General features: G+C 36.3%; 1 protein-coding gene across 2 annotated transcripts in view; it reads left to right on the top strand.

Moving 5' to 3' along the window:
- The window catches only part of POSTN (periostin), a 103,806-nt gene that overhangs the window by 33,128 nt on the left and 54,674 nt on the right, over positions 1–16,004 (top strand). For both annotated transcript variants that reach the window (XM_081321223.1, XM_081321222.1), the window contains exons 8-9: positions 10,999–11,211; positions 11,392–11,526. In XM_081321223.1, coding sequence (XP_081177349.1) covers positions 10,999–11,211; positions 11,392–11,526 — 348 coding nt within the window. The remainder of the gene's footprint in view (positions 1–10,998; positions 11,212–11,391; positions 11,527–16,004) is intronic.

Genomic DNA, 16,004 nt, shown 5'->3' with positions numbered 1-16,004 from the left:
CAGTCAGTCATAGAGGAGATCAATCCTGACTGCTCTTCAGAAGACCAGATCCTGAAGTTGAAAGTCAAATACTTTGGCCACCTAATTAGAAGGAAGGACTCACTGGAGAAGATCCTAATGCTGGGAAAGACTGAGTGCAATAGAAGAAGGGGATGACAGAGAATGAGGTGGCTGGATGGAGTCACTGAAGCAGTAGGTGTGAGCTTAAATGGACTCCAGAAGATGGTAAAGGACAGGAAGGCCTGGAGGAACATTGTCCATGGGGTCCCGATGGGTTGGACATGACTTTGCAGCTAACAACAACAACAACAACAACAACAACAAGGGACTTAGCAGAAGCATTCAGCAAGGCAGAGTGTGACATTCTGCCACCCCACTGAACTATGGACTGTGCCATTGAGATTTTACTGGGAGCAAAATTACCCAAACTGAAAATGTATTCAGTGACCACCCCCGAGAACTGAAAGAACTGAGATCATACATTGATAAGAACTTAGAAAGGGGATTTATCCAACCAGCAAAAATCCGAGTAGCCACCACAGTGCTGTTTAAGGAAAAGAAAGATGAGTTGATGAGACTGTTCATTGATTATCAAGAGTTAAATTGCATTAGTGTGGAGAACATGTACCCCCTCCCCTTGATGAATGACATATTAGCCCATTTGGCAAAAGGAAAAGTTTTTACCAAATTAGACCCAAGAGAGGCGTATTGCCGAATAAGAATCAAAGAAGGAGATGAATGGAAAACCACTTTTAACAGCCCCTTAGGAAGTTTCCAATTCAATGTCATGCCTTTCGGTCTGCAGGGAGCTCCTGTGGTATTCATGCAACTGATAAATCAAGTACTGCATAATCACCTATATAAGGGGGTTTTGGTTTACCTTTACAACATCCTCATCTACACTGAGACCATGGATGAGCATGTTAAATTAGTGCACAAAGTGCTAAAAAAGCTATTAAATGCCAAACTTTACACAAAACTCTCAAAATGTGAATTCCATCAAACCTGCCTGGATTACTTAGGATACAGGATCTCCAGTGAAGGCATTGAAATGGACCCAGCTAAAGTGAGAGCACTACTGGAATGGCAGCCCCCATGAACTCTAAAGCACCTCCAGAGTTTTTTGGGGTTTGCTAATTTCTACCGGCAATTCATCCACTCCTTTGCCGAAATTGCCTTGCCACTGACTGAGCTGTTAAAAATGGGGAAAATGGGTGGGAAACCGTGACCCTGCCTACCACTCCCATGGTCTATTGAATGCCAAACTGTTTTGAAAATTTAAAAAGACTGTTTGCAGCTGAACCCATTCTCAAGCATCTCAGTCCTGAGGAACAATTTACCATTCAAGCCGACGCTATTGATGTAGCTGTGGGGGCTGTTCTTTTGCAAAAGAATGACAGTGGTAATTTACAGCCCTGCACTTATACCTCCAACGGACACTGAACGAAGGTGAGCAGTCTGGGAAAAAAAGGCTTTCACTGTTAGATGGACTCTGCTTAGTTGATGTCATTTTCTTGAAGGGAATGACTTGCCTTTTGAAGTGTAGACTGATCACAAAAATTTAGAGGCACTAAAAACCCCTCGCAAATTATCCTGTAAGCAAGTCTGATGGGCGCAGTACTTTAACCATTTCAATTTTACGTTAAAATACATCCCGGGAGGAAAGAATTTCCTAGCTGACACCCTATCCAGATTGCCCCAATACAAACCCATCAAGAAGAGATTGTGAACTCTGTTATTCTGCAATCAGAGTTGGTTTCTCAGATAAAAATAGCAGGCCCATCGCACACAAAATCAACTAAACCTGATAACCCAATTACAAAGAGACTGAAGGAGGAGTTGAGAAATGATCCATGGTTCTTAACAAATAAAATCATACTGAACTGTCGGGATGGGTTAGATTGGAAGCAGTCGAAACTCTGTATCTACTGTACCAGAGACTCTCAAGAGTTCAGGCTCTCCAATACCATGATAGCAAACAAGCGGGAAACTTTGGATATCTAAAAACTTTACATTTGATTTGATAGCAGTTTTGGTGGCCGGGATTAAAAAAAGACTTTGAAAATTATATGAAAAGCTGTGTGACTTGTGCAACCATGAAAAAACGTCCAGGAAACCCCTCTGGATTATTACAGCAAGTCGTAGGCCCTTTCCAGCCCTGGGAAGAAATAGCCATGGATTTTATAGTTGAATTGCCAGAAACTAGGGGAAATACAGTAATATGAACTGTGATAGATCTTTTTTGTAAACAAGCTCATTTCATTGCCTGCACCGGTCTCCCCTCTGCAAAGAAATTGACAAGAATGTTTCTCAAGCATATCTACCAACTCCATGGAGCTCCGAAGCAGATTATATCAGATAGGGGGGGTACAATTCACTGCCAGGTTCTGTAGAGACTTTTTGAAACTTATTGGATCCATGCAGGGACTGTCATTGGCTTTTCATCCATCTACTAATGGAGCTGCTGAAAAGGCTAACTCAATGGTGGAGCAATATATTAGGTGCTATGTGGACTACCAACAGACCACTTGGGCTGACCTCTTCCCTTTCATTTAGGTGGCTTATAATAACACAGTACACAGTAGCACTGGACTCACTCCTTTTAAAATTGCTACTAGTAGAGAATTCATTCCTATGCCTGAGCTCCCTCAAGATCCTCCTGTTTCTCAAACTTTAGATCAGTGGGTGACATCATGGAAAACTGTGTAGAACAACACAAAAGCAGCTTTAACGAAAGCTTCAAAAGTCTATAAAGAACAGGCAGACAAGAGGAGGCCCCTCAGAGATCATTTCATGTGGGTGAAAAAGTTTACCTTTCAACTAAATATCTAAGACTTAAACTGCCTAGTAAAAAATGAGGACCAAAATTCCTTGGACCTTTCCCCATAGTGTGGATCATAGATCCAGTCATTGTGGAATTAAAGCTTCCTCCTCTTCTAGGGAAAATTCACCCTATGTTCCACTGCAGCCTATTGAAGCCCTACAGAGAGTCCACATTGAGACCTCCTCCCAAACAGGCACTTGCTCCACTTGTTGTGGAGGGAGAGACTCATTTTGAGATAAAACGAATCCTTGACTATAGGCTGTATAAGGGAAAGTTATAGTATCTATGCAATGGAAAGGTTACCAATTGTCAGAGGCCACCTGGGTGAAAAGTGCTGATGTAAAAGTTGATAGATTAATATGTAAATTTTATGATAAACATCTGAATAAGCTTAGGAGTTGATTTCTGATTCTAAATTCTTCTCTATTCACAGGATTTCTCTCTTCTTTAGGGGATCCGACTGTCAAACCTTCAAATGCTCTGAATTCAGCCATGTTTCTTTGCTTTTCAGTTGCCACAGCAATGTGGGGGGGAGATGCATTCTTGTGGGAATCAAGGTCAAGCAAATGTAGCCATTTCTTGTGTTCTTTGAGGAAAGCAATTGCCTCAGAGTTCTTATTTCTACTGGTCTCATCTATTGGAACTATGATAGCAGCTTTGTGAAACAGTGACAGGAGGAGGATGGTGAATTACTAAGGGTGGGAGAAAGGCTATAGAATGCAAGTGAACCATCTGTTGCTGGGGAGACGTTATCGAATAAGGCCAAGTGATGAAGAATGTTTTGACTGAAGCAGACAGCTTTTCCCAAAGCAAAAGATCTGAACTCAGTTGGTGAACTATGGACTGTGGGTGGCCTAGAGGTGAAAAGGGGAGTTACCTATGTAGGTTTTTGTGGGAAAAATCCTAGAACTGACTTTGCTTCTGCCGTGCCTAGATGGATTTTTTTTCAATAAAGGTACACTCCTGGTTAATCTAAAGAGTTGGAGTTTCTTTTGTTGAATGTGCCAAATGGGATGGTTGATCTGAACACAGCTATCTTGTATTCCTAGATCTAAATTTCTACATTTTACATTCAGGTTCCTTCAGCCTGAGGTCTATTCCCTTATTCCTTTATTTATTCATCTATTCATTGGTCATTCTCCTTTGAACTTGACAAGATGGCTAAAATCATTCTGGAAATGTGCACAGAATTGTACACAGTACTCCAGGTATGATCTCATCAGTGCAGAATAGAGGAATAATGATTTCACATAGCTTTGATTCAATGTTTTTTCTAATGTATTTTCAAACTGCATTAGCTCCAACAGTTGCTTATGATTAATTTGTCATTCAAGTTCTTTTTTTATGTATTGCTTTGAAAACATGAATCCTCCATCTGGTATGCATGTCCCATATATTTCCTCTTTCAGTTGAAAGACATTTTGTTGAAGGCTATTTCGTTGCTCACTGACCAGTTTTCCAACCTGCCAGATTGCAATGTTGTTGTTTTTCATCATGTAAGTCTCACTGGTTAATAATTACTCTTTTTTCTTTCTTAAAGCGGGGGGACTTTTGCTCTTCTCTAATCTTCTGTGGCACTTCCCCAGTTCTCCAGACTCCTCCCAGACAATTGACAATGGTCCTACCAGTTCTTCCAGTTCTTTCAATATTCTAAGTATATTCTATCATGGCTTGGAATGTGAATGTTAATGTTTAGATTAGCTTTACTTCATTCTTACTAATTTGTAACTCCTTATTATATTAATTCCTAATCTACAAAATCACATTTTTGTGAGTGTAAAGTAAGTAATTCAGTATTTGTCCATTTGAATCTTTTTTGAATCCTGGCAATTGCCTGGACAACTCATTGCAGTGTTCTTGGCAAGGATTTTTAGAAGTGGTTTGTTATTGCCTCCTTCCTTAGGCTAGGAGAAAGGAACTGACCCGAGGACACCCACTGGCTTCATGTATAAGGCAGTACTAGAACTCACAGACCCCCTGTTTATAGCCTGTTGCCCTAACCATTATACCAAACCTGCTTTGAAAGACAAAGAGAAAACAGGAGCTGAATATGTCTGCTTCCTCTTGACCTCTTCCTCTTGAATATGTCTGCTTCCTCTCCATTTGGAATAAGCAGTCCAAAATAAAAATCCTGTCTTCTTTGTGTTACTGATATAACAAAAGAAATCCTTCTTGCTTGATTTTGCCTATCTTGCTAAGCTTTAGCTTGCTTTTAATCTTTGTCGTCTTACCTCATTTCTACATTTCCAAACTGAAGCTCTGAAGATTCTCTTTTTAGTCAATCCTTCTTTCTATAATTTAGTTCCTTCATGAGCTGCCTATTCAACCACATTGGCACTTTTGGATGATTCCTAGTTTTAGTTTTCACTGGTTTTTTGAGATTGCACCATCCTTAATATCACTTTCTAGCAATCCAGTTGGCTGCATCTTTGCATTTATGGTGTTTCACATGGCAATTACTGTTTTCTCTTTTTTTAAAAAAAAATGTTCCCACTATCTTCTAACAACTCCAAGTAAAAAATCCAAACTTCTGAAAGGTAGAATCATTACTAATGTATCAAGACTTTATCTGACATCTTAGAATATAGAACATAGAATAATAGAATTGGAAGGGACCTTGGAGGTTATCTAGTCTCATTCCCTGTACAAGCAGGAGAGTCTATACCATTTCAGACAAGCAGCTGTCCAGTCTCTTTTTGAAAACCTCCAGCGATGGGGTGCTACAAGGTCTGAATGCAAATAGTTCCACTGGTTGAATGTTCTCACCATTAGGAAATTTCTCCTTAGTTCTAGGTTGCTTCTCTCCTTGATTAGCTTACATCCATTGCTCCTTGTCTTACCTTCAGGTGCTTTGGAAAATAGTTTGTCTCCCTCATCTTTGTGGCAGCCCCTCAAATACTGGAACACTGCTAACATCTTTCCCCTAATCCTTCTTTTCATTAGACTAGGCATACCCAATTCCTGCAACCGTTCTTCATATGTCTTATTCTCCAGCCCCCTAATCATCTTTGTTGCTCTTTTCTGCACTCTTTCCAGAGTCTCATTATCTTTTTTTATATAGTGGTTATCAAAACTGGATGCAGTATTCCAAGTGTAACCATACTAAAGCTTTGAAAAGCAATACTAATACTTCACATGATATTGATGCTATCCCTCTGTTAATGCAGCCTAGGACAGCATTGGCCTTTTTGACTGCTGTTGCACACTACTGGGTCATATTTAAGTGATTGTCCACTTGGATTCCAAAATCCCCCTCCAAGTTGCTGGCATTGAGTCAAGTTTGATCTAGTCTGTACCTGTACTGTTGGTTTTTCTTGCCTAAGTGTAAAACCTTACTTTTATCTACACTGAATTTCATTCTGTTAGTCATGGCTCAGTGTTTGGTTGTCTTCTAACAGATGAGTGGTTGTAATGTCCCATCTAAAGGGTTTTCATTTCAAATGATTTTCATTTTCTAGAGTTTCAGTTATTTGCTTTAATAAATCTTCATTTATCTCTTCTGACTGGTTGGATAGTCTGTAGCAGTTATTTTTTTCTGTTTAGCTTACCCTTTGTTGTAACCCACACATTTTATCAGTACAATAAAACTTCATACAGATAAGTTCATTCCTGATCTATAATATTACTGTCAACCATCATGTTGGTAAATGCAGCAAAAGAAACTCCTGGGACATTATTTTACCAAGAGTATAACTTTACTGATAAGTCCACATAGGTGCAGAAATAGCAGTTCTAAAATCCCCCTTTTCCCCTGGATCTCCCCACTGTTCATTGTCCACCAATCAATTGCATTCACTTTGTTTTCAAAACAATCTGAGCACCTTGAAGTTCTCACAGCATTTGACCTTGGGGTGTTGGGACTGTCCCAGGTTATGCCAGCTTACTTGCATTCCTCAATTTCCTCCCAAGTCTCCCATGCATTCTAATACTTTCCCTCCCCCCTCCCTGTTGTCTGTTGTCTGGTTGCAAGCAGAGGTGCATAGAGAGTTAGACATGACAATTAATCAGATTAGAGCTGGAAGGGATCTTGGAGGTCTTCTAGTCCAACTCCCTGCTCAAGCAGGAAACCCTATAATATTTCAGATAGTTGGCTGTCCAGTCTTTTCTTAAAAACCCCTAGTGATGAAGCACCTACAAGTTCTGAAGGCAAGCTGTTCCACTGGTTAATTGTCCTCATTGTTAGGACGTTTCCTCCTAAATTCCAGGTTGCTTCTCTCCTTGATTAGTTTTCATCCATTGTTTCTTGTCTCGCCTTCTGGTGCTTTGGAAAATAATTTGACCCCTTCTTCTTTGTGGCAGCCCCTCAAATACTTGAATACAGCTATCATGTCACCTCTAGTGCTTCTTTTCTCTAGACTAGCCATACCCAATTCCTGCAACCATTCTTTTTTAAAATATATTTTGATTTTTTAACATAATCATACCCAATTCCTTCAACCATTCTTTTTTAAAATATATTTTGATTTTTTAACATAATCACTGTTGTCTGGGTTTATATTTAAAAAACAATCAATAACACTTAGTTTCTATAATTCTATAGTCCACATAGTAGCTTTGCTTGATTTTCTCTTCTTTCAGTAATATTCTCTTTTGCCAAACTTAAATTAATACAATTCCTATTATTTTGATAAATAACAATTAAATATAGACATTTTTCTAATATTTCTGCAAATAATAACCACATCAATATAAAGCTTCTTTTCTAACTGATCATCTTGATTGCCTTCTTATTTGAATTTGTTTTCCCTGCAATGTTCAGAACATTCTTACCAGTTGAGATTTTCTCAGAGTTAATTAAACTTAAGTAATTTAAGCTTTTTTCCTCATACAGGCTATCCCAACACTTTTATATTTCTCATATCTTAATAAATCAAACAAGCAAAAGAAGAAGAAGAAGAAGAAGAAGAAGAAGAAGAAGAAGAAGAAGAAGAAGAAGAAGAAGAAGAAGAAGAAGAAGAAAAAAAGAAAAAGAAATAAGAAGATAGTATACTACTTAAAATACAGGCCCCTCTTATATCCATAATTTTTCTCTTCTTTTTAACCATATTCAAACATATGTTTAATCTTTAAATGTTCCATTTAATAAATCCAATTATCTAATCTTTTAGATCTATTCAAAACATTTTTATCCAATGAAGTTTTCTCAAAATCAATTACACTTAGGTATCTAAAACATTTCCTTTATATAATCCATTTTTATATAAAACATTTTTATATTTCTCATGTCAAAAAACAAAACAGAAAAGGAAAAAGAAATAAAAAATACTATGTTACTTGAGGGGCTCATTCCTCTTAAACTAAAATTCATTTATATCCAAAATTTTTCTATTTCTTTAACCATATTCAGATGTTTAATTTTTAAACATTCCCTCTGATAAATTCCATCTTCTAATTTCTTAATTTTCACTTTAGCCCTTTTTTTGCCAAATATCTTTCCTGATCAATATGCTCCACTGAATCAAAGAGTCTTCCCATAGTCTTGTAGATGTTGTTGTAGGTACAAAAGGCAAATCAAGTAAGATGTTTTTCTGGGAAGGTTTCACACCTTCATATTCATTGAAAATCTTTTCCTTTCTTTCTCTCTTAATTTTTCTTGTCATTTTTTGTTTCTCAAGTTTTCGTAGTTCTCCTAACAGCTCTGTAATCCATTTTGTCAAATCTTTTTTCTTGTCCTCAGACTTATTTCGTGATCTTAAAGTATAAGTTATCTTTTCCATGTCCAATATTTCCTGCAAGTTTTTTTCCACCTGGGTTAAGTCATACTTCCTTCTATTGTTAGGTTCCATCTTTAAATCTCTTTCCTCTGGTTTATGTTCAGTTGTCTGTTTTATCTGCTCACTCTTTTTATTCTCTGAGAGGTTTTTTTCCTAAAGTTAAGTTGGAGATGTATTCATTTATATTTTTAAAGTTATTTTTAATTTCCTCGTGGTTTGATATCATTGTTCTTTGAATTAGTTGCAACATAGCATACATCTCCTCCTGGAAAATGCTTGTTTTTTCTTGGTATATTCTTTCTACAGATCTCTGATTTTCCATGCTAGCCAAAAATCAGGGTTTCTCTTTCTCTGCAAACAGCTTTAGAGTCACAATTGAGTAGGCATTTATAATCCAGAAAGGTCATTTTCTCTCTCTCTAAAGTTTATAATTCTCGATTTCTAGGTAGCCCAAAATGTTTTCTTTTTTTTGTCACAGCTGTTCTCTGTTATCAAGATATTGAAGGTCACAGAAACAAGTTATCTTTCCTGGGCTTTGGCAGTTCCTATATTTGAGCAACTACTATTGTATATTTTCATCCACCACTAGATGTCAGCACCAGTTCATTTTTCAGTTTTCAAAATAAACAATTGCTTTTCTGTTTTCATAATTTAAAAAGAAAATCTTAACAAATTCCACCAATTTCAAACTTATCCAGATTTAGGTCTTATATTCATTTCATTTCAATATATTTCTATCCCCCATAAAAAGTTTAATTCGCCACTTCTGTCTGTAGGAGGGTGGGGTAAAAATCCTTCTCCTTCTCATTTTTGGAGACTGTTCACTTCTTGGGGTTATTTTTCTCCAGGAAATCAGCTATCAAGTAGAAGAGAGCAAATCGATGTTCTTACCCAGTTCCAAGCATGTTGTTTACAATCAGCTTAAAGTAGTGCTTTTGGGCTTCAGCTGCTTAAGCTAGCCTTTCTCCCATTGGTTTCTGGAGGGCTTTCTCTGAATAACTGGATCAACTGTTATCTCTCCACAGATGGCTAGGCTTCCCTCCTTCTTTGTCGCTTCTCTGGGGCAACTTTAGGCCCATTTAGGGTCCCCAAACAGAAAAGAATGGGCCATAGTTTGCGGAGCCCCACAATCCCTCAGCTACTTGCGCTATTGTGCAAAACCGGAAGCCCCTGCAACCATTCTTCATACATTTTAGTCTCCAGGTCCTTAATCATATTAGTTCTTCTTTTCACTTTTTCCAATGTCTCAATATCTTTTTTGCAATGTAAAATTACAGCATTTAATTAATATTAATATTAATGTAAAATTATAGCATCTCCTCTCTTGTGTTGCCTGTTCCTTTGAAACAAGATATACCTATTAAGTCTAATGTTCTGTCAGATTCAAGAAAAGCTGGTCAATGGAAATTGCCCATATTTATTAAAGAAAAAAGAAAAATGGCATGGAGAATCAAATCTCCTTACTCAGAGTGACCAACACTTTATTTGTGAGGTCAAACTTTTTAGTTCAGTGGATTTTGCAGATTGGTTCCATTACTTTTTTGAATGGGAGTAATTGTCAACACTGCTAACATCGAATGTTATTGCTTGACAAGAGATGAAGAAGTAGCCGTTTCATATGTTAAACTTGTGTATTGCTTTAAGACGTGTATTGTTTTAGTTTAAGGTTAGGAGGGGGAATGAGTAGGATTGCACTTTTCAAGGCCATTTTTCTCCCTAAAGAAGATAAGGCTTTGGCGGTCTTCTAATGGAAGGGAAACTGATTCTTTAAATTAATTGGAGAATATGATTAATGACAAAATTAGAAAGGTGGAGAATTGTGTTTTAATATATTGTGCAAGGGGCGGAGATTTCAGATTCCAGCTTCTTTCGAGCAAGCATTTGCCGGTGTATTAGGCTAATAAAGGACTTTTAAGGTAAGCAATGCCTCAGAGTCACTTGAAAAGCCCATACGTCAGAAACTTGACAGTAATCTTTAAAAAATAATGATATAGGCTTACCTATTCAAATAAGTTCCTTAGTTCCTTTCTCATTTAGACATATTTGTTGGGGAGACAAGTTGTCCATAACCAAAAAGGTATCCAGTTCAATAAATCTCTGTGTCAATGTCACTAAAAAGCCTTCAGATGTAATCCCCATTCTGGGAAATAGGAGGGAATGGGGGGATAGGATAAGCTACTTTCCCATCTTAGAGAACAACTGATGAGAGACAAATCTGCAAATGATTTTTCTTTCCAATACAGGGGGGAAACTTCAGATCATGAATGCGTTTAGATGATGGACTTAGATGACCATGTTTGCTATTTGATTGCATAACTTTTAACCACTGTCTCTGCTCAATTTAGGGCTGTTTTTAATGGAATTGAATTGAGGTGAAGACAGTCAAATTACTGCAGTACTTCAGTATGATATCTTGTTTTTCATTGGAGCATGGATCTTTTTTTTCTCTTCCCTATTCAGCTCTGATAAAGTTCCACATTTTAAATACTCTTCAGTGTTCTGAGGCCATCATGGGTGGGGCAGTCTTTGAGACCTTGGAAGGCAATACAATTGAAATTGGCTGCGATGGTGAAAGCTTGATAATCAATGGAGTAAAAATGGTGAACCGAAAAGACATTGTGGCAAGTAATGGTGTCATTCATCTCATAGATCAAGTGCTTATTCCTGATTCTGGTAAGTGAAGCAGGAGTAAATTCAGTCTCATTCAGTCTCAACAGCTGACCTAATTAAGGAAAGTCATTTATAGCCAAAATTGATATCTAATTCCTTAAATTTTATATGAAATATTTATTTGTGAAGTAAGAATTTTGAAGCAAATCAAACCTTTATTTACCATTTTGTTTTCAATTTTAGCTAAACAAGTTATTGAACTTGCTGGCCCCCACCAAGCTACCTTCAAGGACTTGGTGGCTCAGCTTGGCTTGGCTGCATCTCTACGGCCAGAAGAAGAATATACCCTGCTAGCTCCATTGAATGGGGCTTTTTCTGGTAGGTGGGCCATATTAAAGTTGTGTACGGATTAAAGAGGGAGCTATTCGCAGTCTTGTTTTTTGTCAGGATTTGCAAACAACTGTCAGTTTTTAATAATTTTATCTACTGTTTTCTACTTTCATTACACTTTTTACATTATAATTATCCACCACTAATATTATGGCATCATAGTGAGGATTGTGATAAAAAAAACCAGCTCTTTCCTGATTACTTAGTGCTGTTTTCTGCTTATCTAAGTAATGATGTACACTGGACTGCTTGTCTTTGATTTGGCTTGATCTAAAATGTCAACATTTTCCAATTGAAATTGTAGTTTTTGAGAGATTAAGGTATTTTCACAATGTCTTCTGATTGCCAATCAATTTCATGGACACTTACATGTCCTACATAATGGTTGTTATAGTCTTTACCTTGAATGTTAAAGATGACTCCTGTTTTTCTTTTTTGGTTATTAGGTGTTTGGGTTTGCTTAACATAGTTTAGAGGAAGTGTATTGAAAAATAGCTCACTCTAAACAAGTGTTTCATTACCAAAGTAATAATCAAATTGTTTACAAAAAGAGCTGGGTAAGAACATTACTCTGCAAACAAAAACACACTGCAGTAAGCCATAATGCTAAAAAGAGAAAAGAAAAAAGAAACAGATTACCCCAAATAAGCCTTTCAACTCAGTAGGTATCCATGCAACTCCATTTAACTATAGTACCCATCACAATGTAAGTTTCAGACCTGCCCCAATTATCCCCCTCTGGAAAGTAAAATACTTGAATCCATCGAGTTGAATCAAAAGAACTTTGTCCCCCCTCTTTGATCCTCCTGTTGGTCCAACTTAGTAAAAATCTTGCCCTTCTCCAAGTTGCCTAGCATGTCCTTCATTAGGGGCAAGGGGCAATGTTTTCTAAGCACACCCCATTTAACACACACAGGCGAAGTGATCCATCTTTTTTCTCCCGAAACAAAACAGGAGCAGTCATCTGGAGTCGGACTGGCTGGATAAATCCACAGGCAATGTTCTTATCAATGAAAGAACACAATTCCTCTAGTTCTCTTGGGGTCATCCAGTAGAGTTTTGGCTTAGGTAGTTTAGCCCCTGGTAAAATCTCTACAGCACAATCTGTCGTCAGTGAGGGGAAGCTCATCTGATCCTTTTTCACTGAACACCTCCCTCAAGGCCCAGTATTCTTTAGGGATAGAGACAAAGTCTCTTCCCTATTGTTGTGCTGCGGCCTGTGCCTTGCAGCCTGCTGGGCCACACGCTAGGTAGGCTCATCAGATTTTTAGCAACCCCCTGCTCTAATTTACGTAGGAGTTCCACTTCTTCTTCTTCTTTTTTTTAAAAAAACATTTATTATTTTTTTAACAGAGTTCAATAATAATTATTCAACAAAAATGTGTTGTCTGAGTATCTTATTCACTAATACAAATTATATTCCTAATCCCTAAATCTTTTCTCTAACCATTGATAAAATAGGTCCCAAGTTTGAAAATATTCTGTTTCTTCTTTTTCTTTCAACCTTAAAGTAAGCCTGTCCATTTCCACACAGTCTAATATTTTTTGATTATTTCTTCTTCTAGTGGTATTTCTTTATTCTTCCAATATTTTTCATATATATTTCTTGCCACTGTTATCACATGTAGGATCAAATATGTACTTTGCTTATCAAGTTTTTCTGGCATTATACCTAGTAAAAAAAATTTCAGGTTTATAGTCTATGTGTTTCTCTAACATTTTTTTCCAACCAAGTGTGGATTATTGTCCAATATCTCCTTGCTTTAACACATGTCCACTACATATGATAATAAGTACCTAGTTTGTGTTTACATTTCCAACATTTCTCTGGCATGTTTTAAACATTTTTGCTAATCTTGTTGGTGGCAAATGCCATCTATAGAACATTTTATATAAGTCTTTGTATGAAGCTCACATTGTCAATTTATAGTTTCTTTCCCAAAACCTTGCCACTTTTCTAAGTCTATATTATATCCAAAATTCTTTGGCCATACTATCATTGTCTCTTTTACTTGTTCATCTTCCATTTTGAAATTTATTAAGAAATTGTACATTTTTAAATTAACTTTAATTAACTTTTCATCAGAAGTTAATAATAACTGATCAAACATAGTCTGTTCTTTGTAAAATCCATATTTTATTGCCCATATTTTATTGAAACTGACTAGATTTGGATGTATAAATGTTTCCATTGTTGAAAGCCATCCTGGAATTTTCAAATAAATTTTACATTTTATTTTCCCCAAGTTAATAATAATGCATTTCTAGTGTAGTGGTTTTGAAAATATTTATGTATTTTATTTTTCCCATACCATAGAAAAGCATGCCAGCCAAGTTGCAGGTCATGTCCCTCCAGATACAGCAATCTTTTATTTTTAAGAGTTAACATTGATGCTTGATAATATAAAACCCAATCTGGCAAGCCAGAGCCTCCATTTCCCTTGGTTTCTCATAACATTTTCAATTTAATTCTAGCTTTCTTTCCTTGCCAGATAAATTTTGGAATTAGAGAGGTTAAATCTTCAAAGAATTTTTTCTCCAGTTTTATAGGTATCATTTGAAATAAAAATAATATTTTTGGTAATATATTCATTTTCACCATAGCAATTCTTCCTAACATTAACAGTTGAAGATTCTTCCATTTTTCCAAATCAAGCTTTATTTGGTTTAACAATTTAATGTAAGAAGTGGATGAAATATTTAGAATAAATTCAAGTTACTCAAGGAAACACAAATTGCCCAGAGAGGTTCATGTAAGATTTATGAAGAAAACAATGAGGGATGAGATATTAAGAAGAGTTAGAGATGATCCATTACAATATAAAGATGAAGAAATAGTAGTGCTGAAACAGATTCCCAAGAGATTAAGGGATACTCAAAGACAATATCATTTCTTGACTACAAAGCTGATTGCAAAAGGAGTAAATTTTAGATGGCTGATGCCAGAAGGGATTCTAATCAATTGGAATAATAAAAGATATTGATTGGATTCAGTGTGGAAGGCAGAGGATTTTGATGAAAGATATAGAGCATTTCTGGGAGAAAGACTACAATATCAATAAGAGGATGAAAAAAGCCAGAAACAGACAGAACAAACAATAGAGGAAACAATTACACAGGTGGAAAAGGAAAAAGAGAAGATGAATCAAGAAGATGAGGGAACAGTAAGAGAGCAGAGGATTATGAGATCAACAAGACCTAAATATAAGTAAACCAAAATGGAGAAGGAAAATGGATTTTTTTCAGTGAATATAAATGGATTGAATTCCCCATCAAAAAGAAAAAGTATTTTCAAACAACTAGAGAAATTAAACATTGATATAATTTGTTTGCAAGAGACACACATAAAAACAACATCATAAATTTTTGGAAAATCCCAAACTTGGAAAACTTTATTATACATCAGCTCAACCAAAAAAAGAGGAGTAAATATATATGTCAAAGAGACAATAGATTAAAAAATGATTTATGCAGATGCAGAAGGAAGAATATTAATGGTAGAAATATTTTTAAATAAAAAACAGATACTTTTGATAGCAATATATGCACCAAATAATAAACAAGAAGAATTTTATCAAAACCTTCACAGAAAAATAGAAATGTAACATCAAAATATATGCTTAATTGGGGATTTCAATGCAACAGTAGATGGGACATTAGACTATAAAAGCAGTAAATCAGGGAAGCAGTAAAACAAGGAAGAAAAAGATTACCTAAGTCTTTTTTCAATATGATAGAGGAAATTGGTATACAAGATATCTGGAGAGAAACGAACCCAGGAAAATCACAATGCACATTTTATGCTAATAGTCAGAACTGATATGATTTGGGTGACGTCTGAATTAAGGGTTAATATGCAGGAAACTGAAACAGTATTAGGTACTTTGGTAGATCATAACTCCTTAAAAATGGTGTGGAAAGGAATGCAGAAAAAATTAAGATGGACTTTGAATCAATCTATATTAAAAGAGAAAGAGTTTATAGACTTAGCAACAAAAGAAATGGAATTTTTCTTCAAAGAAAATAAAAAAGAAGATACATTACAAAATGTATGGGATACAGCCAAAACATATTTTTGAGGAATAGCGATAACATACTTGGCAAAAAAAATAAAAAAATTAAAAATAAAGAAAAGAGACAACAATGTCAGTTATGAAAAGAAGAATTAAAAAAATAGAACTTTAACTACAAATAAACCCACATTGAAGCAAGCAGTTGAGCGTGGCTCTGGGTTCTGCAGCTTTGCTGGCTTTCTCTTCTCCAGAGGCAATTTTTTCCACCCCTGCCCCGGGTAGTACCTATTTGTGCCTGTTCTATCTCTACTTCTTCAGCCAAAATGTATCAGCCATGAAGGGTGTGTGTGTGGAGTTTGTGTGCTTGAAATGTAGGTGTTGTAAATGTCATCGTTCAACCATTCTTGAAGCAGCTGATGAAGATATCTTTCAGCCAGTTGGTGAACTGGCACG

This window comes from Vipera berus (genome assembly GCF_964194415.1).
Source record: "Vipera berus genome assembly, chromosome: 2".
Lineage (NCBI taxonomy): Eukaryota > Metazoa > Chordata > Lepidosauria > Squamata > Viperidae > Vipera > Vipera berus.
Note: the sequence above shows the minus strand (reverse complement) of the source record. Positions and strands in the feature narration are given on the sequence as shown.